This window comes from Actinia tenebrosa, unplaced genomic scaffold (genome assembly GCF_029948245.1).
Source record: "Actinia tenebrosa isolate PJP-AT-01 unplaced genomic scaffold, QUT_ActTen_1.0 PGA_scaffold1__47_contigs__length_23844297, whole genome shotgun sequence".
Lineage (NCBI taxonomy): Eukaryota > Metazoa > Cnidaria > Anthozoa > Actiniaria > Actiniidae > Actinia > Actinia tenebrosa.
In genome coordinates this window covers 5,918,579-5,944,280 of record NW_028292578.1, presented here as the reverse complement: position 1 = coordinate 5,944,280, position 25,702 = coordinate 5,918,579, and the positions used below count along the sequence as shown (strand labels likewise).

General features: G+C 37.1%; 3 protein-coding genes across 4 annotated transcripts; 2 read left to right on the top strand and 1 right to left on the bottom strand.

Moving 5' to 3' along the window:
- The first annotated feature begins 47 nt into the window (after nt 1–47).
- Nucleotides 48–16,617, top strand: LOC116305433 (uncharacterized). The gene is made up of 41 exons (XM_089032377.1): nt 48–370; nt 502–588; nt 864–931; nt 1,032–1,221; nt 1,636–1,703; nt 1,777–1,899; nt 1,993–2,196; nt 2,464–2,553; nt 2,886–3,005; nt 3,265–3,330; nt 3,561–3,769; nt 4,024–4,132; nt 4,222–4,290; nt 4,428–4,502; nt 4,716–4,796; nt 4,875–4,930; nt 5,516–5,612; nt 5,847–5,973; nt 6,055–6,110; nt 6,205–6,356; nt 6,555–6,618; nt 6,949–7,052; nt 7,205–7,271; nt 7,406–7,521; nt 7,633–7,707; nt 8,158–8,218; nt 8,494–8,526; nt 9,120–9,392; nt 9,714–9,738; nt 10,442–10,554; nt 10,634–10,702; nt 10,890–11,006; nt 11,473–11,583; nt 11,844–11,972; nt 12,482–12,589; nt 13,282–13,430; nt 13,526–13,595; nt 13,801–13,913; nt 14,052–14,118; nt 14,618–14,724; nt 15,218–16,617. The coding sequence occupies exons 1-41, from the start codon at nt 220–222 to the stop codon at nt 15,909–15,911; spliced, it is 4,863 nt and encodes a 1,620-aa protein (XP_088888503.1). The 5' UTR covers nt 48–219; the 3' UTR covers nt 15,912–16,617.
- Nucleotides 16,337–17,734, bottom strand: LOC116305434 (protein CFAP276). The gene is made up of 5 exons (XM_031715328.2): nt 17,584–17,734; nt 17,135–17,245; nt 16,939–17,054; nt 16,624–16,742; nt 16,337–16,477 (listed from the first exon to the last, which is right to left on the bottom strand). The coding sequence occupies exons 1-5, from the start codon at nt 17,653–17,655 to the stop codon at nt 16,407–16,409; spliced, it is 489 nt and encodes a 162-aa protein (XP_031571188.1). The 5' UTR covers nt 17,656–17,734; the 3' UTR covers nt 16,337–16,406.
- Nucleotides 17,735–18,133: 399 nt separating this feature from the next.
- LOC116305459 (constitutive coactivator of PPAR-gamma-like protein 1 homolog) lies at nt 18,134–25,702 on the top strand. 2 transcript variants are annotated; one of them, XR_004198173.2, is made up of 8 exons: nt 18,134–19,061; nt 20,268–20,466; nt 20,566–20,684; nt 20,919–21,336; nt 21,694–22,210; nt 22,659–22,995; nt 23,639–25,236; nt 25,267–25,702. XR_004198173.2 is itself a non-coding variant. In XM_031715363.2 (7 exons), exons 1-7 carry the CDS (start codon nt 18,288–18,290, stop codon nt 24,587–24,589), a joined length of 3,315 nt encoding a protein of 1,104 aa, XP_031571223.2. In that variant the 5' UTR covers nt 18,134–18,287; the 3' UTR covers nt 24,590–25,702. The 2 variants fall into 2 exon arrangements, 1 of the variants encoding a protein (XP_031571223.2); XM_031715363.2 differs by having other exon boundaries at nt 23,639–25,702.

Genomic DNA, 25,702 nt, shown 5'->3' with positions numbered 1-25,702 from the left:
TAAAGACTGGACACTAGAGAGCAGTCTCTCTCTAGCACCAACTAGTAACGCCTGTTGATATTTGCTGCCCAAGTGAAACAACATGGCGGAAGTGTATAATTGGTCGTGAATTTTTAACTCTTTAATCTATCGCTTCATAGTTCTAGCGTTTTGCATTTGGTTAAATACAAGTTCTGCTTTAGAATGAAGTGATTTTTGGTTAACACGTTGTCGCACGGGATGTCTAGTCCGAAGTCCAGGTCCTTCAAGGGGCGGGAAGGTTCACCAGGGAATGTGGTGTCCTTCAACTATGAGCTGTTTGAGCTGGCTCACATGTTAAGGGTTCGTCCAAGAACTAATGTACAGCTACCAGAACAATCTATCACTAGATGTGAGTAATGCAAATATAATATCGCTGTATTTTCAGGAAAGGATAAACAAAACTTTACTCTCTTTTAAACTCTTGAAAACATTTTTTCCAGCTGTGACAATTGAAATTTGTATTTATTTTGTTCTCATTAGTGAATACTTCCAATCAGCCATTCATTCAAGTATCTGTTTGGTATGAGGATGAGTATGGGTGTCTAATGGTATTGTTATGCAGTAATGGTAAGATTTTATCCATTAATAACATCTGTAGTTCAGTTTGATTTATTTGCTGAAGGCACAACTGAGCTTATGTTGTAGAGATATTCTCTATTATCTCTTTATAAGCTAGTAAAATGTTTAACATAAAGTAAATGTAAACATTTTTGGAGCATAGCTCCTTTTTAAGACGCGATAAGTTGAGTGACCATTAATTAGCGGTAAGCTATGCCACTTTTGCTTTTGTTATGTTAAGGATGATGAAGTACTGACAATAAACTTCATGTTGCAATCCACAGGCTGTCTTCTTGTATGGAGTGTTTGTGCAGATGATGTACCCATTACCAAGCAAATACCTTGGTTTCAGGTATTGTTTGTTGTCATTTGAACTCGCAGTTTATTTTGATTAATGTTCCCCAAAATTTAGGGGAAATGTGTTAATATCAAGGATGATTATTTGTACTTAGAATCCAAAAAGAGCCATAAAAGCAATGTCATTAGACCTGAGTGGCTGTTGGCTTGTGTGTGTGTGTATGGATACAAACCTATACATTGTTCCGGTAATCACTTCTGTCCCTGTCGAAGGCAGAGTGTCACCAAAAAGCTGTCCATGGAAACTGGATGATATCACTCAAGTTGAATTTAATGGCAGAAGAAGTAAGACATAGTAGCTTCTGCAATCATTGATTTATTGATTCATCCATCTATTACATCCGTCATTCATTACATTATCTTTCCATCCATCCATCAATCCCATCTGTACATCTGTCCATTCATTCATTTATTCATCCATTCATCCATCCATCCATTCATTCATTCATTCATTCCATCTGTACATCTGTCCATTCATTCATCCATCCATCCATCCATCCATTCATTCATTCATTCATTCATTCATTCCATCTGTACATCTGTCCATTCATTCATCAATCCATCCATCCATCCATCCATCCATCCATCCATCCATCCATCCATCCATCCATCCATCCATCCATCCATCCATCTATCTATCTATCCATTTATCCATATATTCATCCATTCATTCATTTTTATCAAATGTTGGATATCTAGGTCAGCCTTGTAGCGTTATCTGGTGGCACACAGAGGACAACTTCCAGATGTGTATTGTTGGAACAGAGGTAAGTAATAATCTTGTATGATATAAGAGATAATCTTCATACAGACTGATGCTGATTGAACCTCTACTTGTAGCTTGGTGAAGTGATGTTTGTGGATCTGTGTAAAGGTATCGCCATGCTATCTGTGGATCTGAAGGAGAGTATCTCAACGCTGGAGTTATTACAAGATAAACAGCATCAAGTTACCTCAGTTATGGTAAATACTGCATGTTTAAATTATTTCTATTTCTAACAAACCTTGCTCCATGATTGAATTGGAATTTATATGTTACATCACCTTGTACCCTAGATAGGAACAGCATCAGGGGAGACCTGGCAGTTAGTACTTGAAAGTAAGTCATTACCACAGCGGCACCGATCAATTGATCAGATGAGCAGTCCCTCTGTGGCTTCTGGTTTGGGGTATGAGATGGTCGGCATGATGGGGATTCCTCTGGAGAGTTTCCAGGCTGTGACTGAATGGCAAGATAGACTCAAACCAATGCCAGTCAAGGTATGCAATATGACACTATTCTTTAACCTTAAGAACATTAGAGAATCATGATGATTTATGACAAATTCACAAACTTATTCCAACATCATTTTTGATTCCTTTGAGAGGAAATGAAGTAAACATATAAGCATTAGCTCTTATTGATAAGAGTTAACCTTTAAATTTACTGACATATCTTTTTAATCTTAAAATAAAGAATTTTTTCACTTTGCATGTTGTACAGTCATGTATATACATGTTAATGCTAATCTTTATTCATATCTTCAGTCTCCAATGGGAGAGGTACAGTTTTCTGTTCAACATGCCAGGAACCAAGTGTTTATTGGAGCACATAACCAGCGCACAGATATATTACAGGTAAGTTAATACAGTGCATTTCTGTACACCTTTTGTAATTATGACATAAGAGAATTGTGTTTAAAAATGAATAACCATTGAGAGAAAAACACATTCAACCTTCTTAGACTCTCTGACTGCCATGAACCCTAAAAAGTGGCAAAAGGAGTACATGTGTGGTTGAAAACGTTGTTTTACTTTTATATTTATTATCATGATTATTGTAATATGGAAATAGAGAGTAATGGTCTAGCCTCACTTGCCACTTTACTTCTGATATCAGGCTTAGATACACAGCTCTAGATGCATGGTTGATTTAAAAACAAATTTTCTTTTCACTTTTCTCACTACAGGTGTATGATACAGATGTAGAACACCTTCCCATGTTCATCTATCAACTTCCTTCTGGAACATCACAATTCATTCTTACTGATCGTCTTGTGTTTTGTGTTGTACATGATAACCAGGGGAAGGTAAATCGGCTCTAAAACCATGTGTGGTGGAGTTATATTATGAGATGAATTCAATAATATCAATTTAAAGTAAAGGGAGAATTTTTCTTTCTTCACGAGCATTGACTTCTGAATTTAGTATTGCATTCTGTGATTCTTGTTAAAAAATATTGTTTTCAGTTGATGAGTATAAACATAGTTAATAGATCAGAGGGGAATCATTCTATGGTATAAACTGTACAAATGACCTCTAGTTATGTCTTTAATTTCTTCTTTGTAGACATCACTTAGTATTATTTCCAGTCAGCTTGCAGAAACATCACAATCTGTTCCACGTTCACCACATGTAAGTAATGGTACAGTATATCATTGAGTAATACAATCTGTTTTCTTAAGGACTTTAATAATTGACGCACTACATTCTTCATGAATATATAGTCATTTAATAGCTTGTAGTAAGAAAATAATTTTCAAGCTGGTAAGGTAGAATAAAAGGCAATTTTTATTGGTTTGATTTGAAAAGTAGTTTGAAGTATTGTTATTTTAACCAGAACAATATTGTCATTATTTTCTCAGAGAGCAGAGTCCAGTATAATCCAAACCTTCGTCTTGCCAAAGGATGAACAAGTTGTTGGTTTGTTTAAGCAAACAAAAACCATGGAAGGACTGAGACAAGCTTCTGATGTGATGGAAGAAGATGTAGATAGTTTTCTACCTACCAGGGTGTATAATGTTGATGGGTGTATTCTAGTTACTACAAGTGCCGTCTATGAATGTAGACCAAGGTAGGCTGGCAGATATAACCTACCAGGGTGTATAATGTTGATGGGTGTATTCTAGTTACTACAAGTGCCGTCTATGAATGTAGACCAAGGTAGGCTAGCAGATGTGCCTACCAAGGTGTATAATATTGATGGGTGTATTCTAGTTACTACAAGTGCCATCTATGAGTGTAGACCAAGGTGCTGAGGTGGAGTGCAGAGATAAAAGATTGTAAAGTGTGGTGGAATTTGTATTTAAATTCAGATCTTTCTCACAGTGTGTCCCCTGAGAAGCTGTTCCTCGACTTAGCCATTAACAACACAGACAATACAGCAGCAGACATGTTGGCAATAACCACAGGATTAGATGTAAACATGTTGTATCAGGTAATTATTATGATGATAAAGTATGTGTTAGTTATTAATAGTAATAACCCCAGACTGATTAACTAGATGTCAATATGTTTTATGCACAGATGGCTGCAGAAGAAGCTCTCAATCAATCCAAGTATGAGCATGCTATGAAACTCTACCAGCTTTCCAAGGTTAGTGAAAATCTTTGCAGTCTGCCCAACTGCCTAAGCCATAAGATGCCTGTCTGTTATTCTACACACTGCTGATAGTGGGCCAACATGTATGACCAATGGAAAATTCATAGCCTGGTCTTCTTTGCTTTCTTTAGTGTCCCTTCAGTAAAAGAGTTGCACAGTTTGCAAAACACAAGAGGATTGGAGACATTTTAACATATTTGCGGCAGGTAATTAAATCACGAACATGGCCAGTATGTATAGGAAATCGCACGATCTCGAGTACAATTTATCTGGTAATTGTACATATAGTACAAGGTATTTTATTATGAAATATGTAATTGGATTGTATCACTTCTTTGAATTGATCAACTTTTGATATAGATTAAATAATATAGTTGTTGGTGTTAATGATAACAAGGTTATATTTTAATGAATTTTAGGCTCTCAGTAAACACAGTGATTTTCACACAGCAGAACGTAAACAGCTCTCTAACCTTGCACTCAACTGCTTTGTACAGCAGGTAGGTGGTATTGGTTGTACCGTATCAAGTCATGTTGATAGAGACATTCCAAGGTTTGTTCTTGTTATCTACCTGTAGGTGTTACAGTTTAGTGGTGATACTAACAAACACCAAGAATTGAGAGAAGCATTCAGGTAGGTGGATTAGAATAAGAATGTTTGGTGATGTTATGGTTAGTTACCATATTGTTGCCTTGGTTACCATATTGTTGCCTTGAGTACCATATTGTTGTCTTGGTAACTGTATTGTTGGCATTGTTATTGTGTTATTTTGGCAGTACTAGTGGTATTGATTGCCATGGCTACCATGTTGCTTTGAAAGTGGTATTGTTGCCTTGGTTACCATATCTTGTTTTGGCAGTGGCATTGATTGCCATGATTACCATATCTTGTTTTGGCAGTGGTATCGATTGCCATGGTTACCATGTTGTTTTGAGAGTGATATTGTTGCCTTGGTTACCATATATTGTTTTGGCAGTGGTATTGATTGTCATGGTTACCATGTTGTTTTGACAGTGGTATTGATTGCCATGGTTACCATGTTGTTTTGACAGTGATATCGTTGCCTTGGTTACCATATCTTGTTTTGGCAGTGGTATTGATTGCCATGGTTACCATGTTGTTTTGACAGTGATATTGTTGCCTTGGTTACCATGTGTTGTTTTGACATTGCTATTGTTGCTGTCTGTTTTCCAGTAATTTGTTTATTTGTGATTTCAGTCAGTTTCTCAATGACAATTTTGACTATGATGAGTATTGTGCATTGAAGCTGCTTGCTTCACATGGTCTGAAAGAACATGTCTTTGATGTGGCAAAGGTAAGATACTAACGACAGTGACTTTTGGACAGGATTTGACAAGCTGGATGAGAAATGTAAGTGTTAATGATGTCTGAGACAATTAAACTTTGCAAAATTAAACTTACATTGCTTGTCTATCTTGTTCAAATGTAAGATATTCAGTTATGCCTGACTGCACACAATACCTGACTATACTCAATCAGTAATACTAACCATACTTACTGTATATTATTTGTATAATTATCATACCAGGCACGTGGTTTGATGATTGAAGCACTTGAAGTTCTTTATCAAACGGGTCAAGTACACCTGTCAACAGACCTGCTCAACAAGCTAGCAGCTCGTGGTTTCACTGATGTGGTCAGCAGAAGCTGTAATGGTAATATACTGACTCTGCCATCATTCACTTTTGCGTCATGTACTCGTACTGTAGGTTTTGATTCTGTCCTGCATTTTTTAGGATCATTTTTGTACAGTATGGACCCTAAAGATGCTATCAATTTTCTTCTGACAAAGGTAAGGCCTGTGCGGGTTTTTGTGTCTTCTGCCAAATTTCTTGAGAAATTTGGAAGGTTTCTAACTAAGTGGTTTTTGTTCTCTCTACTTTCAGCCTGAGACGATCTTGTCCCATTTAACCTTCCTATTACATCACTTGATAGCCTTGGATGAGGAGAGTCTGGTGCATATTGCACATGTTCTGGATCCTTCCCGACCTTCCTTTCGGTCGCTTCTTACAAAACTGAAGACTCTTCCCAAATCCCGGTAACTAAGCAAATTAAAAGTAGATTGGATTCAGATTATTGTATGTCATATTATATACAAAACCCTAGATTAAACCTAAAAAATTTACATGTGACCTCAATTTGTGGAATCAAACCAAACATCCCCTACTTCTACACCACCATTGATTTCTAATGGTCTTACTTCCAGCTAATTGTGCTTTTTCGTTAATAAATGTAGGTCTGTTTCTGAGAGTTCTATTACATCACTCATTTCGCTGGAAAGTACTGTCAGTCTGACCATGGTGGGTATAAGAGTTAGATATAAATGTGAATTGGTATGGTACAAGGCATTGTCACAGCACAGAATTGATGATTAACAAGATCCTTTGAATCAATAGTACTAGTGTGCTGAAGGCCACAGCTCAGCCACTGAGAATGTACGACATGGTACTTTCATGGTCATGGCACGTGACATCCTACAATAGTTTTCAGAGTCGTAAGAAATTGCACTGTGGCATCAATAACTATTATTATCTTCATAATCAATGTCATTACTAGAACATGATCATACTTTAGTCTATGTTGTTATGATACAACCATTCTTGACTGATAATCATTTGTGGCTGTTTCAGGATGAACACAGGTTTCCACATGTTTCAGATCTTCTTCATCTTTTCCTCTGTACCTTGCTTGTCTTGAACTACAAAAGAGAGCAAGAACAAGATCCATGTACCAGGTTAGTTTTACTTAGTACAGATGGAGGTAACAACACCCTAGGAATGCTTGGACAAATAACTCTTAGGACTTTGCTTGATATTATGATCTTAGAGCAAAAAGTGTTGGGAGATACCCTTTTGGACTCAATTGTGCCATTTTTTTCATTCACAGGATCATGAATATTCAGTACGTTTGTGGTCATCCAAATTCCTCCAACAAAATGAACATCAGAAAAAGAGTAAGACACTAAAAATATCGTATGAATGGTTATACCCTGGAATGTTGCCTTGGTGTTCTCCTTTGGGTTGAAGATCATAAAAACAGTTTTCCTTCAGTCTTCTGCTCATATTCCACTAATCTGTTTGATTCCAGAACGGCACCATAGACATGCTGTGCCAGCAAGTCAAGTTATCTTGTGGTCAGCAGCATACTGCTGTAATCAGTGCATCAGGTGACGTGTACACATGGGGCAAGTCACACAAGGGCAGGTCAGTAAGGTTCATCGTGATTGGACCATCATCGGCTGAGCATTGAGATATGTTATTGAGATAACAAGATTTTTTTCTGAAAACACAAGGTGTTGTTTGTTCCTGTTTTAGGCTTGGACATGGTGACCTGATTGAAGAAGAAGGCAAATCTATTCCATTCAGAGTAGAAATACTTCACATGCACAGGTCAGTGTTATTATGATCATCTTCAACACAACATAATAGCACCTGTTATCATAGTTGAGCTTGCAACCCCAACAAATCAACTGTATTGTGATTAGTGTAGCGTCAAAATGAGACTATCAGGTCAAGCTTTAAACATCAAATGAATACTTCAAGGTTAGCGTGGCTCCATCAGTAATGTTGCTATTCTTCTCACAATTATTACCACCATCGTCACTATCGTCTTCACTATCGTCATTGACATCATCATCATTACCACCATCATCACCAATGCCATCATCATTGTCTAGGTTTAGAGCTCATGATTACATCATTAACTTCACCACCATCACCAACTATCAACCTTCATCATGATTCATAATGAAAAAGTATTTGTCACCCCCCCCCCCCCCTCCCCCCATCCCCTCATCCAGGGAAATGAGGTGTAATGGTCTGTATGATGTTATGATTCAGGATCAAAGTTTTATCTGTGGCCTGTGGAATTGAACATACCGTGGCACTGTGCAGAGATGGGGTGAGTATTAATGGGATTTGATTGATAACACTATGCCGGGATGATAATGGTGTGTTCTGATTGGGCAGCTGGTGGGGTATGATAGATGTTATTAACTCTGTACCATGATAATCAACACCATTTATATGATGGACCAACTTGTCATTTTTTGTTCAAAAACTTGTACATTTTTTCCAAAGTGATTTCACTAGACACGATTCAGGTACAAAGCATTTTGATAACACACACATGTGGTCTTGTAGAACTGAGAATTGATTTGTACATGTTGCTCATAGGTGTATGCCTGGGGTTCATCAGAATATGGACAGGTCAGTACTTACAATTTATTATTTGATGATTTATTTGTTGATTTATCATGCACATTGTTTTGCTTTTGTTATCATTATGTGGTAATATTATATCATTAACTGTTATTATGATATCATGTGCATTACCATTCAGTCTTAATATAACATAATATATTTCTGTCAGACAAGCTTTTGTTGTCGTTGTTGCATGGTAATGTTATATCATTACCCTTATTAAGATATCATGGTGAACCCCGGCGTATTTTTCATTACCATTCTGTCTTTATATAATATATATGGTTGCCAGACAAGAAAAACTACAAATTTTATCGATACCCTGGGTTCCTTTGGGCTGATCGAAGTCAGGACATGGCTAACTCACAGATAAAATTGAGATAGTTGATAACTATCAACTATAAGATAAATGGGAACTAGGGAGGGAAACCAGAGAACCTTGAACAAAACCCTCAAATCAAGGAAGAGTCACCTAACAAAATCTATTTAATCCCAAAAGAGGTGAGAGGTGAGTGCATTACCACTACTCCACCCTTGATTCCCAATGGTGAGCTGCATAACTATCAAGCTTTTTCATTTTCTATGTGTTTACCTACGAGTTAGGACAAGGTGATACCAGACAGCACACTCGACCAGTGTTCATAACAGAGCTGTCAGACAAGAGTTGTATTGCCATCACCTGTGGTCATTACCATTCCCTTGCATTATCTGCGGACCAGAGAGTTTGGGCCTGGGGATGGGGTGTTCATGGTCAGTTAGGAATGGGAACCATTGAGGATGTCTGGTTACCTAGTCATGTGACCTCCCTTGATCATCTACAAGTGACCCAGATGGCTGCTGGGTATTCTCACACAGCTGTTTTGACATCAGAGGTATGTTTTCACTGGTATATGAGTTCCTAGTTGATGCCTGACTAAAGGTTTACTTCCAGCAGGTATACACCATCCCTGTGAAATGCTCGACACTAGTATACCAGTGGTCTCTTTTTTACCATTTTTGTCCCAGTTTTCCCATTTGTTTCCCATTTATCCCATTGCTCTCACTTGTCCCAGCTAGCTATTATAACAGCGCTTCTCAATTATATGCGTGAAATTGTACAATTTGCCATCGTGACGAAGGTAGTAGGTAGTCCACTAACTTATACTTTGACCCAACCTCAATAATAATATGATTGTTTGCATTTTCTTAATTAGGGGCATGCATACACATTTGGAGGAGGTATGTTATTAATAAAGACATCACTCTTAAAATAGTAGAAATCCCAGGGGTATGGTTTTCAGCGATTTTACTCTGGAACAGGGTATATAAAATCGTGCTCACTCTGGGACAGGGTATATAAAATCACGCTCACTCTGGGACAGGGTACATAAAATCGCGCTCACTCTGGGACAGGGCATATGAAATCATGCTCTCTCCTGTCTGGAACAGGGTATCCATTTTCGCAATACCGGAACAGGTTATGATTTTCAGCGATCTTGCTCTGGAACAGGGTATGAATTTCAGCGATTTTACTCTGGAACAGGGTCAGGGTTCAGTGGGCTCAGCAGCACATCCCTACCCTAAACGGGCAAGAGTACCCCCCTGGGGTAGAAATCATTAAGCTGTGCATGTTGAAGGGAGGGACATGCCTCTTCTTTTCTACCTCCACCATATGCCAAATGGGAACTGCATTCATTTACTTTGATTTTTGAAGAGGGAGGAAATTAATAAGATAACCAGGAGAAAGCCCTTGATATACCCTCAAGAGAACCAAAAAGGAACTGTTGTAGTCACTGGTGCTGATAAAAGGCTTGAGTCAATACCAGATAGCATGGATAAAAGGCTAGCTTGAGTGGATACCCCACCAACCCATGATTCTCTTAGTCATTCAGTATTAGGTATCAATCAAAAGATTAACATTAAAACATGTATGTTGTCTCAGGTCTTTATGGGCAACTGGGTTTAGGAACCAACAAAAAGCAAACTTTACCAAGAAAAGTAGAAGCCCTACAAGATGAAGAGATCTGCCTCATCTGCTGTGGGTCATTTGAAACAGTGAGTCCCGTCAAAAAAAACATACAGGTTGTGGTGTAAGGAGAGACCTCACACTAGAAATTTTACTTTCTTTTTACAGATTGCTGTAACTTCAAACCAGAAAGTCTTTAACTGGGGAAGGAGTCCACACTTTTTCCGACTACATACCGTAAGTGTGTTTCACTGTCATTTTCTGTTATTACCATTTACTCTTTCATTCTCCACGCAGTTCATCTTCTTGGTAGGTTTTCACTAGTTGCTTAGTTTTTCCAGTGCAGCTTATACACACAAAAAAAGATTTTACCATTGCTGTGTAGCACTATTTAATGACAGCCTCTTGTATCTTTTACTATTAGAAACCTGAATTCCGTGCCAAAAGGTTAAGCAGCCAGGGATCTTCACAGTCTGGTTCGCTGTCACACAGATTCTCTCCTATGGAAATGGATTGTTCTTTTATCTCTCGTATCAAAGAGGTAAGCATATGACATTCTATTTTGAACATCATTTAGTGAGATGCAAACACCATTTGGCCTGTGCTGCAGCAAAGGTCACACCATTTGACAAGAGCATTACAGTGTGACGTGCCTATATGGTGGCCACCTTTTTATTTTTTCTACGAATGCCATTAAATCCTTTCCTCCCAAGTGTTTCCATCAATTAAAAAATTTCTTACGAAAGTATCCAGTATTAGCCAGCAAAAGGAATGAAATTGGTTATCACTTAGGCAAATATTTGTGGTCATGCTGAGTGATTTCACGTGCAAATGCACAAATTCTTTCTGTCTGATTGGCTAACTAGTAAAAAATAAGTTGGGTGGCTACAGTTAGGTGCACCTTACACTCCAGCCTGTTGTCATAACTGAGCCAATAAGAAGGAAGATGGCAGGGCTCAAGAATGGTTTAACTATTGAAGTAACTACCTTTTTCCTCTATTCCTTAGATCTATTGTGGTAACCTTCATTACTTGGTAGTAACAGAAGCAGGGCAGGTCTATACATGGGGTTATAATGACCATGGACAACTGGGTCATGGCAAAAAGATGGATAATCAGGTAACAAATGCCACTCTCTGAAGTCATGCACCGTATATAGTGTACACAGGCAACAATTATCAAGAAGCATGTTGTACATCAATGCCAATCCCTACCAATGGTGCAAGTGCTACATTGCATACTCTATTTTATATAGTTTTGGCAGTTGTACTTTCTTCCATGGTGGAGGCAAGGGACAACCAAAAGAAAAGTGATGAGGTTGTCAACATTTGTCCTTTATATATTACTTATTAACTAGGTATGTCCTTATTCCTTTCCAGCCTGTACCAAAGGTTGTTCCAGGACTTAAAGACAAGCACATAGTTAATGCCAGTGTTGGTGCAGAGTTCTCTGTTGTTATGGATACTAATGGTCAAGTGTTTGTATGGGGAAGGGCTGACTCAGGACAGGTAATCTTTTATCAGCAGCGCTAGCTGTAGAATTAGATATACTCAAAGTCAGTCCGAGGCCAATCTTAGGGAACTACTGGTCTTTTTCCAGTAGTGTATGTTTCTTGTTCTCTGTTAAGGATAGAGTCATAGAGTGAAGCATTTGATAGATTCATTGCAGCTACTCTCTGCATTGAATGAATAAATGATTTTATTCATTTAACATTATAAGCCAATGTCACAATACGCGTGATTTTCAAAACGGTACTGCTAATATAACAATATTAAAATATTACATATTACATTATTTTACACTCTACAAAATGTACTAAAAACATCTAGACTAGTTTACAAACTCCAACTGGTAGATAAACATAAATGTCTCAAACAAATAATAGACATTAAATTTGAATCAAATGTTAAATATGTTGGAGATCAATTTTTAAGTCCTCCACTGGTTATGATTGTGAAGCGCATTGAGACCATATATTATTATTATTATTATTATTATTATTATTATTATTTCACAGCTTGGCTTAGATTCAAGTCTTATTGGGTCAGCAAAGGAAGTCTCTTCTCCTGCAGTATTGTCTAGTTTACCACTTCTTACTAACACAGATCAGCCTTCTTTACCAGAGGTATATTTGTGAAGCATGCAAATACCTACAAATTAAATGCCATCCAAATAGAGCCTAGAGATACCAGGAAATCAGTATTATCTTAAGTTGTCCATTGTAGTCTATTTTAACACTTCTTACGAACATGGTTCAGTGTCCTTTACAGCATTGGTAAAGTGCAGACCATGTGAATACCCTTTGAATGTTGTTCAAATAGACCCCAGTGCCTCCAGAAAATACTAATATCTTGTTGGATTAGTTGTTTGTTACTTAATATAAATCATGGGGGAGAATGATGAAGGGCTTAAGTTCCCACAGGGGTGGCGGAACTGGGGGGGCTGGGGGGGCACATGCCCCCCCCCAAAATATTGGTTCTTAGTCATTGTTTTACGCCGCATGCGTCTGCAATCAAACAAAACATTATCATTATCACATAGCGTTAAATATAATCTTCAGTGACCCCCCAGAATATTTTTGCAGTGCCCCCCCAAAGATTTTTGCAGTGCCCCCGCAAAGATTTTTAGCTTCCACCGCCCCTGTCCCAAGGGAACAAACAGGACTATTAGCACTTAAATATAAATCACTATTCTTTACCAGAGGTATATGTCCCTGAGGACACTAGGTGTGATCATTATTGGCTACAATTACCTGATATCAATACTCATGAATGATTTTGAAGTTCCTTTGTTTTTTTTATTGTTTTTTTTAAAAAGTCAAATCCTTCAGAATACAGCCTTGATTTGGATTGGAAGCTTCCAGACCTTTCTCTTATTGGTAACAGAGGTGTTATATATGGAAGGGAATCACTGACATTAGCTCTACATGCTCTCTACCCTCACTACTCAGCTACTGTAATGTTGAGGTGTGTAATTTTGTTTTTAATATACACTTTCAATTCTGTGCAAGTCCATTGGTCAGGAATACATTCTAAAGTAATATATGTTTCCTATGTTTAAGGCATTGCCTGGATATCAATGACTATCTGAGCACATCTGTGATCTACAACAACAAGAACCACTGGTCTGAGGTATTGCTAGTTATTTTTGATAACATCATTATCAGTTTTTCATGATAACTATTAGTTTGCTAGTTGTCATACTTTTTTGAAGACACTTTGAACTGCTTTTAATCAGAACTTTTAATGATTCCTGGACTATTCCCCTCCTTTTTGACAAGGACATCTTAAACCTGCCTTATTACCAGTTCCTTATTACCCTGCATTCTTTTTCAAGGCTCTTGGCTTGAGGTTGAAATTTTTAGCCGGCTGCAAAAAATCAGCAGAGGAGAAGCTGGATAAGGGTACCTTCTTGGACCATGCTATTAATGTCATCAACTACAGCTTGAGGTACATATATGACTCCTAATGTATCAAGGATAGATCTTGCATTGTGAGGTACCCATGTGCATTTTGAATTAGACATGTTTATCTGAACATCCACCACTTATTCTATTATCTCATTATTTTATTTTCATTTCTGTTTAGTCTCATTAAAGATAAAGATATGACTGATGATAGAAGCAATATTCAACTACAGCACATCTTGATGGAGGTATTAGCTGATCATTGAATATATCCAGTGTTGTTGGCTCAAGAGGAGAGGCCAGGAATGTATAGGATAAGAGAGTCTGTAGCAGTCCTGCCTCTTCCTTCTTCCCTATTCCTCAAGCCTAAAGAACTAGAGAACCAAGCTATGAGGCCACATCAGACATTTTGTGTTAAAAACTAACTTGGACTAAAAACTACCAGTAGAGTGCATACCATATATCCGTGAAAAAGCAAAAAAAAAAAAAAAGTGAAAAAAAAAAAAAAGTGAAAAAAAAAAATTGAAAAAATTAGTTCAAAGTTTTGTAGGTCTACTGAACTTACTAATTTGCGCAATTTCTTACAAAACTTTTCACAGATAGATGGTATACACTCTAAGTTGGACTGAATGTAACTCATTAATGCCATTCAGCTAATACAGCAGCCACAGAAATAAATAGTTTATCATTAAAATGTATATTTTTCTAATACAATAGAAAATCAAGTTACCCTTTGCCTTGTTATAGATACTTAATTTCTGGAAAGAACACTGCCTTCCTCAAGATGCTTTGGAAAGTATTCTCAATGAGCACCTGACTAGAATGGCTTACCCTCTAAGTATTCTAGTCATAAGGTACGAATGCTAATGCCAAGATTATTTATTACTACTTAAAGATTAAGAACCCAGCTGATCCAAAACTATATAATCACAGTATACTACGGAGGCTGGGCATATAATGAAAAATTGCCACAAGAATAGAAAGGAAATACTTGGAAGTTGATTTAAACTACCTTGATTAGCTTGGTTAGACCTGGCAGGGGCTGCACAGCACCCTAAAAAGTGTGTGTGTGTGTGTGGGGGGGATTGTGGGGACTAAGATTGGAAAATATATGAGACTAGAATGGAAAATTGGGGGCTGAGATTGGAAAATATGAGACTAGCCACTGCCTGGACCTTCAAGTCAAACATTTGTAATACTCATACAAAAAGAAACCTTTAAGGGCAGATGAAATACATGGGAAAATCTATTCAAGAGCTGTCTGTGTGTATGTCGCTGTCATGCTGGGCTGGATTGGTGCCTCATTATGTATTTATAAGATTGATTATTGATACTTTATTTTTCTAGGGATGCAGCTGCTACATCTCAAGGGAATTCCACCTCAACTCCAGCAACAAGCAGCAACCTTTCAAAACTACAGTTCAGTACAAAATTCTTGAATACAGTCCTGGAACTAGTTGCTGACCAAATTCACTCAGGTGAAGAAGGAACTGAGTACGAGGAAGATTTAACTCAGATGCTCACGACTCAGGGGTATATTGTAAATGACAATGCTTACTTAACCGTTGGACAGCTTAAGGAAAGTCAAATGTCAAAGAATCAGCTAATCCAGGGAATCATGGACAACTTGAAAAAGGACTTAGATAAATGTTCTTTTATTTCATTGTCCATGACAACAGCTGCAACAATTGCTGCTGCAGCTGTCTCACAACAAAGAGAATGGAAGAATGAAAATCCCACTAAACCAAGCAGTTTATCTACTCCAGATGTGCTTGTCTTCACATGTAATCATCAATTTCCAAGGGTTTACTTTATGGACAACATACTTCCTGAATTTCAGCAAAGAATGTCAGAACTACTTGTACCACTTGTGAATACAACAAAAACGCTCGTTACCCATTACAAGAAATCAGAAAAACAGCTCATTTCTGCATGCCCAGTGTGTGTCTATAACTCTCTGAGAGCTGAACAGCTGGAAAAGGCAACAGATGCCAATGCAGTCATTGGAGAAGGATTCAAAGCAAAACCATGGGATATATAAAATATAAATTGAATTATTGAAATTGAAGATGCTTTAGAGGATGTTTTTCATACGTTGGAAAAGTTATCCATCCTGTGAAAACATCTTCAATTGCATGAATACCTCACACAAAAAGCCTCAAATGTTCTATAAACTGAAATTATGTTTTTTTCTAAGAAATTCGTATTCTTTGACACTTTGAAAGAATAAGTGTCATAAAATAAAAATATATCATTGATAAAGAAAAAGGAATATACAATAACACAGAATATAAAGATTTTTAGATGTTTTAATGCATTTTATTATTACAAAATGTTACAAGACATGCTGTAATCAAACCAGACATGCTAACGATAAATCAGTATGAAAAAGAATACTTTATAATAAAATCATTATTCTCATTATTAGAATGGCTAACCATACCAGTCAGGGAAATATTTTGTACCCATATTGAAAGCAGGATTTTTTGGTAAAATAACTTAAAAGTATTCATTTATTTCATTTCTATCGCTATTATCAGCAAGTGTAGAAACCACCGTCATGTTTACGAGAGTACCCTCCATTGGTTGCTGCACTGTGATGGCTTTCTGCAATCACATGAATTCAAATTTGTTTTGATTAGGGAACAGGTCATAAAGTTGTATTTGTGTAAAGTGAAAGAAAGAGATAAGAATTGTATGACAGAATATTTGATTCATAACATAGAGTATTATTGTCAATTGATTAATCTTACCTATGGCACCATTAGTACTGTTATTGCTTTCCTTCTTGACTGCTGTGCTTCTCATTAATGGCAGTTTGTAAATATCAATGGGTGGTTCAGGTGATGGGGGACGGTTCTTCAGCACTCTCCTGAAGAGCGAAAATACAATTAACCTTTCTTTGTGGATTTTTCTCTGGTTTCTCTACCCTTTGCAAAAATCAACTTCTATCTACATAATTTATATAATTAAATCCATTATTTCTCAACAATTTTAATGGGGCAATTCAGATCAATTAAGCTTCATACATTAATTAACTGCATGCTCTCTATCTCTATCCACCTTACCCATGTTGGAGTCCTAAAGTTTCTGGTTGAGTAAGCGTCTCTGCTTTTGACTTCAGGAACTCATGATGGTTATCATATCTCGATTTGATGACAAAATCCAGGCTGTCCTGAGGAGCCTAAAGACAAGATAAGACGCTCTATTAAAACCTGTTTTGTGTGCTAATACAACTGCACTGTTACATTCGTGTTAAATTACCTGTGGATCATAGTGAAACACTTCCCGACGTGAACTACTTAGTGTAGCCGTTTTATAGAGACGATCCCATTGTTGTCCGTTATCTTTCATAGTTTCCTTTCCCTTTTGAACCTAATACAGTAGAGTAAAAATGATTAATTAAGCTTAAATGAAATTGGGGTAATTTTGTTTTGTGATCACAAAGAAGCCAAAGTATTGTTGGGGAATTCTGAGGGACGCGCAAACAGCTGATGGCCAAAATTTGGTAAAACGATTATTTGCGTATATAAGCGAATGAAAATAAAAGAATAATACAATTATCTGTCGTCCTTACGAAGATATTCAAGTTAAATCAGTCTGTACTGATAGTGAAACATTTTCATTGGAATCGGAGATCACACTGCGGCTTCACTCTGTTCCTCGAGATCAAAGAATATCATCCTTTTAAGCAAGAAAATATCCTTACGAACCTGTTTAGGTTGGTTACCAGCAAAGTCCGTATCATTCTGAAGCCTTGGGAAAGGATAGGGATCTCTTGGCATGATGATTTGATAATTTGAAGACGTAGAAAATATTTCTTATTCTTTCACAAAGAAATCCAGACTAAACTAAACACAACAAAACACCGCATGTGATCAAACTAGCTTGTTACTATAGCAACTGTTCAATAAATCCAACATGCTTTGCGCGCCTACTGTTTCCCTTAATCAAAACTAATTAAAGACGAGGAAAGACGGTATATTTTATTTTAAAAAAATGTTATCTTAATAATTCTAAAGAAATGTTTGGAGCAAGTTAGTAAATTAGTTCACATTTAGATAAGTTACTTAAAAAAACTTGTTTGCATCTCTAAAATTTCTATCTCTTGATAGCTAATATCACATTCAATTTGATTTTTCTTTTCCATTGAATTCTTATCCCTATCTAACATATGATTCTTCATTCATTTATTTTTCTATTTATTTATTAGTTTATCAGAGGTGAATAGCGATATTACCCATGATTCCAAGGTATTACCCATGATGCCTAGGGATACGTTTATCTAGCACGTCTTCTTGATGTCATGGCTGAAGTTTTCGAACACGTGTAGAATATACATGGCTTATCAACTGCTTTTTCCTTCCTTTTTCTAACTAAATATTATCATATTCTTGAGTGTTTTGCTGTGGCGAATATGGGGGTGCAAGCCTTGCAGGATTACGTTGAGTCTCATTGTCCGAAAGGATGCAAATCGGTGGAAATGAAGGAGTTCTTGAAGGATCGAAAGAACGAGGGTCTTGAAGCAGTTGTTGTTCTAGATGCCCTTAGCTGCGTACGCTATTTGTATGGATATAATTCAGACTGGGTTTGTGGAGGACAATGGAGCGAAATGCTCAAAAACGTTGAGAATTTTGTTCGGTCATTTCGCCAGCAAGATATCCAGTTGGTAGTATTTTTTGGTGGTGAAGGTGATTCTGTTCGCCTATTAGACTGGATCAAGATACAAGAACAACACAGAAACACGGTGCACAAAGTTCTCAATCATGTCGTGCGCCAAGCTAATTTTCCACCTAAAAGACTCTTCTTCCTCCCTCCCGCTGCCAAAATGTGTCTTCAGATGGCATTTCGTAGTTGCGGTTCTACTGTTTGTTGTTCTTTTTTTGATTTACATCAAGAACTCGTATCCTACAGTATCGAAGGAAAATGCGCTGGTATAATAGGCCATAATGCCGCTTATCTTGTTCTCAACCCGCCAGCCTACCTCTCGGCAGAACAAATTACCGTCACGAAGAAGAATATTTTGGTAAAACATATTGATTTAGAAGTTGCATACAAAGAGATTGGTTTAAAGCCGTCACGTATAGGTCTGTTTGCAAGTCTACTCGGGTCTCCATTCATTCCTGAGGAGACATTATCGTCGTTTCATTGGTCACTTGTTGGATCAGTCAATCCTTCAAGCAACAATCAGGTAAACAATCTTAATGTTTTGATCTCCAAATCTTTATTATGTAGTAATTGTTATATAACTGATTCAAGATGTCGATTAGTAATTTATTACAAGAACGATACGACATCACGATTTAAAATTATTGGATACAAAGCAAATATAGAATAAATATCCACGGAAATTGTTATTAAATGTTATTTCTACTAATGGTATTGATCACTAGAAGATATTTTGAATTCAACTTGAATAATTTTTTAAAATCTTTCTTAATAATAACTGTCATTGTCTTTTTGTTTCTGATCATCCAACCATTACTAGTCAGGCTTTTGTTTTCTAGTTGGGTCAAACCATTTGATTTTTTGATGAAGGGAATATCAATAAAGATAAAGAAATTTCCTTTTTTTATTTTAGTTTTAATTTGTATAGCTATGAAATAACTGTGATCCATGTTCTAGGTATTTATATACATTAGGTGTGAATTTTTCCCCATCAATGTAGATAGGAATTGAAAGTGGTGGAAGTGCAGATCTAAGATATTAAAGAAAGTGGGTTGAGAAAGAAGTTCCTACCAAATGTACAGGAACTTCATCAGTATAAACCATTGAGAGGTTTTTACTATGACCCCATAATGGAGCAATATAGAATGGAAAATATTGTTTTTTTTGAGTAATTGGAAAACTAAGTTTGAAGAAGCCTACTTAACTCTCTTTCCCCACCTCGCCCCACTCTACTATCTACTTACCTAGTATTCATGTCACAAGGACCAAGCACAGGTGATATAGTAGTGACAACAAAATTGTTTTCTTTTCCCTCTTCAAAAATCAAACTAAATTCTAATTGAATCATGAAACAAGAACCAGGGGGTATAGCCAGGATTTTCCAGGGGGAGCCAAAATTCAAAATTCAACCATTTTGTTAAGCCGAACCCCCCCAAAAAGAAGCTGGCATTGTGTTTTATGCTTAAATTTTGCTTAAAACTTAGCAAAGCAAATAAAAATTAACATTTAATTTTTAAAAAACCCACCGTTTTGTTGCCATAAACGGGAGGCGATGGCCCCCTCAACCCCTGTCTATGCCCTTGAGAACACAGGTTTGTTAGTCACTGGCTGTTAGGTACAAACCTTATAGACAATCACTATTTAAGAGTACAATCTTTCTGAGTGGAGTAGAAAGCCATGTCAGCACAATCAAAACTGATACTTATCTCTGTTGTATTTTTTCCTCCAGACAAATGGTCAATCTGTGTTACCGCCAAATAATGTGGTCATTAGAAAAATGATAGATTATGTCAACCAAATAAAAGATATCCATAACTATGGATTAATAGTCAGCCAGGTCTTCAAACATAAGAATGTTGATTTAGAGCTAATGCAAGAGAAGCTTGAGCAATCAGTAAAGTACTATAACAGCAATAAAGATGACAAAGGTATTCATTCATTCTTTCTTTCTTTCTTACATAGATTATTATTATAATAATTCTATATCAATATTTGGATAATTCTTTTAAACTTGTGTGTGTTTTTAGAAGAAGCAGAGGATAAGACAGAAAGTAAAGGAGAGAATGAGCACCAGTACAAGAAACGCTGGCAACACTGGCAACAGCATAACTTCAATGCACAGACTGTTGTGCCGACACACATTAAGGTGAGGCTAAATGAATAAGACAGTCATAAGTAAAGGTGCCAGTGATACAATATGTTGTATTTTTATAGTGGGTTAACAATTGGTTTTCAGTTAAGCCCTCTTTTGCTAATGCAAACTAACCCTATGTTCAATATTGTATGCATGGAATTTTCGATCCACGTTTTACTCACATATACCTAGTAAATATATAATCCTCTTTTCTGACTATTTCTTTCTGCTTGGCTTTTACCCCAGGAGACTAATGGACAAGAAGTAGAATCTAATGATATTGATCAGTTACAAGAACAATTAGGCCAGTTACATGTGGTGGAAAACAATGGAATCTATGACGATGAATCAAGTGCTGTTGTTACACCTAAAAGTCCAGTATCAGCATCTATTGTACCTGGTCCGAAAGCTGTCTCCCCCTCGGCACTAGCAATGATATCACCACCTTTATCGTTCCCAACACCCCCACCTTCTTTGGATGGGTCACCATTGCCCGGAAACTTTGCTGACAATCAAACACTACCTGTCAATGAAACTGTGCCTGTCAATCAAACACCAGCTGTCAATCAAACTGCACCTGTCATCCAAGCACAATCTGTCTGTCAAATACCACCTGTCAATCAAACTGCACCTGTCAATCAAACTGCCCCAAATATGACACCAGGTAAGATTTTATTGGCAACAGTTTTTGGCAATTTGCTTGTTTGATAACCACTTCATTTTAACCCTAAACCCTTACTAGTGTACTCAATAAATTTAAAATAGATGTGTAGCACACCAAACCAAACATTTTTGGACCCTGAAACACCTTTGGAAAATCTGTATCAGGCACAGTTAACTCACTAATAAATTAGAATTTAGTGTGTTTGGATGTGCAGAGAATGGAAGAGTGTACAACCCAGATTAAAACTATCAGAGAGTCAATAAGATAGCAGTATGAAACATTGTAACCAATTGTTAAATTTGATTGTTGATTTCTTTAGGCAAGCATTAACGAGCATTATCAACATGTTTGTTTCAGTGTCTGACCATATAGCACCACTAAAAGGAATAATTAAAACTATTACACCACAAGTTCTGGATGTTGTTAGACAACGCCACCAATCTGGTCAAATGAATGAATGTGTCTATCAAATCTTAACAAGAGCAGAGCTGACCGTAAATGCTGCACTTGAAGATGAACACAACACAGATAACCAACCAACACCCTTGTTATATCGGCCAATAAGACAACATGTTTATGGAATACTGTTTGACAAAAAGGCTTATGACATGAAGTATGGCACACATGATCCTCCTCCTGTCGTCAAGGAATGGTGTGTCTACAGAGGGAAGAAGCTTAAGGAGCCAGACTTAGTAGAGGCTGTTAGCATGAAATGGAGTATTCCTGAGCTTAATCAGCTGTGGTTTGGTGCAGAAGCTACCGATAATCTAAACCGCATGAAAGCATTTTTGACATGTATGATGAGTGATACTCCGAATATGACCAAGACTACAATGGTGCCTCAGAGACTCGTTATTATGTGCTGTGTTCTGAGGTGAGTATTTGTTAAAGAGTTACTACTTCTATAAATCAGCTATGTTCATAGTCATCACTGGAATTCAAGTACGACACAAGTACTTAGTAATCTGAATCAAAACTAAACAAAGCCTTTCAGTGGCCTCAAAATAAGTTTTTGTTTTCATTGAAGCCTGGAATTTTTTCATAGTGATTTTATTTGAAGAGTGGAAGAAAAGTAGGATTCTAATACAGCTTTCTTTGGTTGAGGGGTTCAAAGATGCGGTTTATTTCGTCCCCTAAAGCAGTCGCACAAGCAGTCCCACCTTGCACAGCAATGCCAACACAACCAAATTTTTTCTCAACTCGGAATGGCTAATATGTAATGGAAATTACATTTTACTTAAATTATTGGGTTTACTATCCCAGTCCAAATAGATGTTACTTAGCTTTAATGATTTTGCTAAATGGTAAATATCTGTCAACAGATATCTTTTGCAGCAAGGCAAGGCAGGTCAGCCCATTCTCTTGACACATGAAGTTGATGCATTTCTAGCAGCTGCACTTTCTCCTCACATTAGTACAGAATTCAATCCTTCTAACCTCAGCCAACTCAAGCTAATGCAGGTAGAGCTAAGAGGAGTTCAGTTAGCAACAATGTTCATGAGAGGAATAGAGGCTGCATATCTTGCTAATGATGCTTGTGGGTGTCCTGTCCCATGGGAATTTGTGTGTCCGTGGAACTACTTTGACGGCAAATTGTTTATGAGCAAGTACTTGCAGGCTGCTAACGATGTTACTCCCTTAGAACTCTGTGATGGCAAGGTAAGATAGTTCTTGTGATTATAATACAGGGATTTTTATGATTTGCTACTCACTCAGCCCAAGCCATCTGGGTTTTTGGCTTCCATCAATCAAAAAAATTACTATCTTAGATCATTGCAAATTGCATGTACTACCAAAACATGTAGAGTGTGGATTTGACTCGTCAAAAAGCACTTGTACGTTTTACTTCACATTCGTAATGTCTCGTACACACATTCCTGAGCCTGGGGTGGTTAATTAGCTTTGAACTTTGAGTCTGCGGTCAGTAACCATCAAATTTGAATCTTAACGTCAAAGTTAAATTGTCGCTCTGTGCTCAGGAATGTATGCATGGGGCTTTAGGAATGTAGAGTAAAGCAAGTGCTTTTTAACGAGTCAAATCCACACTCTACCTGTTTTGGTATTAATTTATTCATAAGCATATGATTTTGCTTTATCATACGATGATTGTATTCCTTTGTTTGTAATTTATCTGACATATTTATTAGTTGAACAGCCTTTTCCTTGCTCTGTTCAGTAGTCCAAATGAAAAGAAGCAGTATAAGTCAGGAACAATCAATGTAGTCTTCTACGAAGTCTTAATGTCACATTTAATATCACATGTTGGCATAATTCAACATAATACAATGTTCATTCATTGCAGAATGCCAGATTAGAAAAGCTTCAAAGGATGCATTGGTGTATAATGGAAGGGATTGCCCCAGAACTGCTCGGCATCCGGCTTCCTACCATGGGTGGATTTCATGGGCCAGGAATGCATGCAGGCTCACCAATGCAATTTCTTGGGTTTCCACCCAATATTCCTGGTATGCCACCAGTACAGTCTAACTTTATACCTGCTGGTATGAGGATGCCGCAACAGGTTCCATTAGCAGAACGCCCACGTACTAGAGGTATGAGCAGCAAGCGTGCTGTATCAGGTCTGGGTGGTACTCTTGAAGTAGCTGGTGTTCCAGTCGCAAATTGGGGCGGTAACAGGGCAGGGCGTGACTACAGTGAGCATAACCGAATAGTTGCAGGGGGACCTGCCAGTGTGGAACTTCCCTCTAGAGGGCGTGGTCGTGGTGGCCGTGGTGCACGAAGAGGAGGTCATTGGCAAAACACAAGAAATGTGACATGGGCTGTAGAGGTTGACAAGGATTATGATCGACGTATTGAATACAAAGAACCTCAGAATGCAAGATCAACAAACTTACATCATCAAATTCAAGATCAACCTTTCCATGTAGGCTTTGGAGATAACGAGAGTATGTTGCACCAAGTGCAGGGTTACCATGGTAACTTGCCTACTACGATACCTGACCCTTCAGCACATCATCCTATATTCACTGCACCTCTCGACAAACCACCAATGAATATGCACATGGCTATGAATCCTCACCCTCAGCCAATCATCCCAACAAGTGATAAAGTTCCACAAAATCAGGTACATATCTTATCTAAACCTTCAGACAAGCTATCTGGGCAAGGACGAGGTAGAGGTATAGCTGCCTCATTAGGTAATAATGTTGGAGGCATACAACAAGGCCAAGTGATGCCAAAGGGTCGTGGATATCTACTAGAAAACCCTATACAGCAAACCCCAGCAACTTGAATTCTTTTCAAAGAAAAAGACTTTGAAATCCAGACAATGATTCATTTTGATTTTCTGCTTTATGCTTTAATTGTACTTTTCAACCTATCAAGTTTGTCCTAAAATAAACTTTTTTTCTCTTCTCTTAAAAATTTCTTTGCACAAGTCACTGATAAATAATACAGTACTAAGAAGCATATTACATTTGGTGTTCTAGATACAGGGTTAGGTTTTTGTCAATGATCAAGTACAAAGATATAGAATAGCTGTTTAAATGAAGGTTCATAATGTGAAGTAATTCAAACTTCGTTCTTAGTGCGGTAACACTATTGTCATACAAACAACATCATTAACTAAAACAACATTTGATTATAAATAACCCAGTTATGGGTAATAACAGAAACCACTTACAGACAGCATTGGTGTAGCGATTGCCTGTGGCTGTTGCATAAAGTTCTGGTTTGAACAGTAATGTTTTTTGGTAAACGATGAGTGAAGGTGCTGTAAAATGGGTGACAAAGCTGTGAAATTTTGATTGCAACATTGTAGTGTTAAACGTATAGACTAAGTATTATTTCTTATAATTGTACATTTTGCCTTTGTTGTGTGAGGGTTTTTTCTTGTCTTTACAACAAAGAATTGTTAGCACTGAATGGTATTATAAATAAGTAGAATGATCTTCCCAGACTGAGAAATAGTTAGTATAGGTTAGTAGATCTTATTTGAGTAATATACGCTGACTACAAGAAACTGTTTCACAGTTTCAGGAAAATCACTCTCACAAAGTCATACAACATTGTTGCAAAAGTCGCACAACTATGTTTCCAGTATTACAAACCCTTCAGTTGATACAAGTTGGTATCTATAATTGCTAAATTTTGAATGGCTCTAAAGGCAAGACATGCATCAACTTAAACATTCGGGTCTCAAATCATTAAGGATGGTAAAAGGTTATCGATCAAAATATTTTCTAATCACAATCTGTTCTGGACCTTTATTTGATAAGTACCAAAAATATTTCAGTTGTGGAATTAGACTACCTTTAGATCGTTGCACAATATTATTGTTTGTTAATAAAGATAGAGGTATCATTTAATAAACCATTAATAATAATAAAGAAACATCTTTTTCATA

Bases quoted from the DNA above. Each gene is read 5' to 3' on its own strand.
- LOC116305433 (XM_089032377.1), top strand. From the start codon at position 220: ATGTCTAGTCCGAAGTCCAGGTCCTTCAAGGGGCGGGAAGGTTCACCA. The intron at 3,331-3,560 runs GTAAGTAATGGT...TTATTTTCTCAG, and splicing joins CTGTTCCACGTTCACCACAT to AGAGCAGAGTCCAGTATAAT. The intron at 7,272-7,405 runs GTAAGACACTAA...GTTTGATTCCAG, and splicing joins AAATGAACATCAGAAAAAGA to AACGGCACCATAGACATGCT.
- LOC116305434 (XM_031715328.2), bottom strand. From the start codon at position 17,655: ATGCCAAGAGATCCCTATCCTTTCCCAAGGCTTCAGAATGATACGGAC. The intron at 17,246-17,583 runs GTTCGTAAGGAT...CTACTGTATTAG, and splicing joins CTGGTAACCAACCTAAACAG to GTTCAAAAGGGAAAGGAAAC. The intron at 17,055-17,134 runs GTAATTTAACAC...TCTTGTCTTTAG, and splicing joins TGTTTCACTATGATCCACAG to GCTCCTCAGGACAGCCTGGA.
- LOC116305459 (XM_031715363.2), top strand. From the start codon at position 18,288: ATGGGGGTGCAAGCCTTGCAGGATTACGTTGAGTCTCATTGTCCGAAA. The intron at 20,467-20,565 runs GTATTCATTCAT...GTGTGTTTTTAG, and splicing joins CAGCAATAAAGATGACAAAG to AAGAAGCAGAGGATAAGACA. The intron at 22,211-22,658 runs GTGAGTATTTGT...ATCTGTCAACAG, and splicing joins ATTATGTGCTGTGTTCTGAG to ATATCTTTTGCAGCAAGGCA.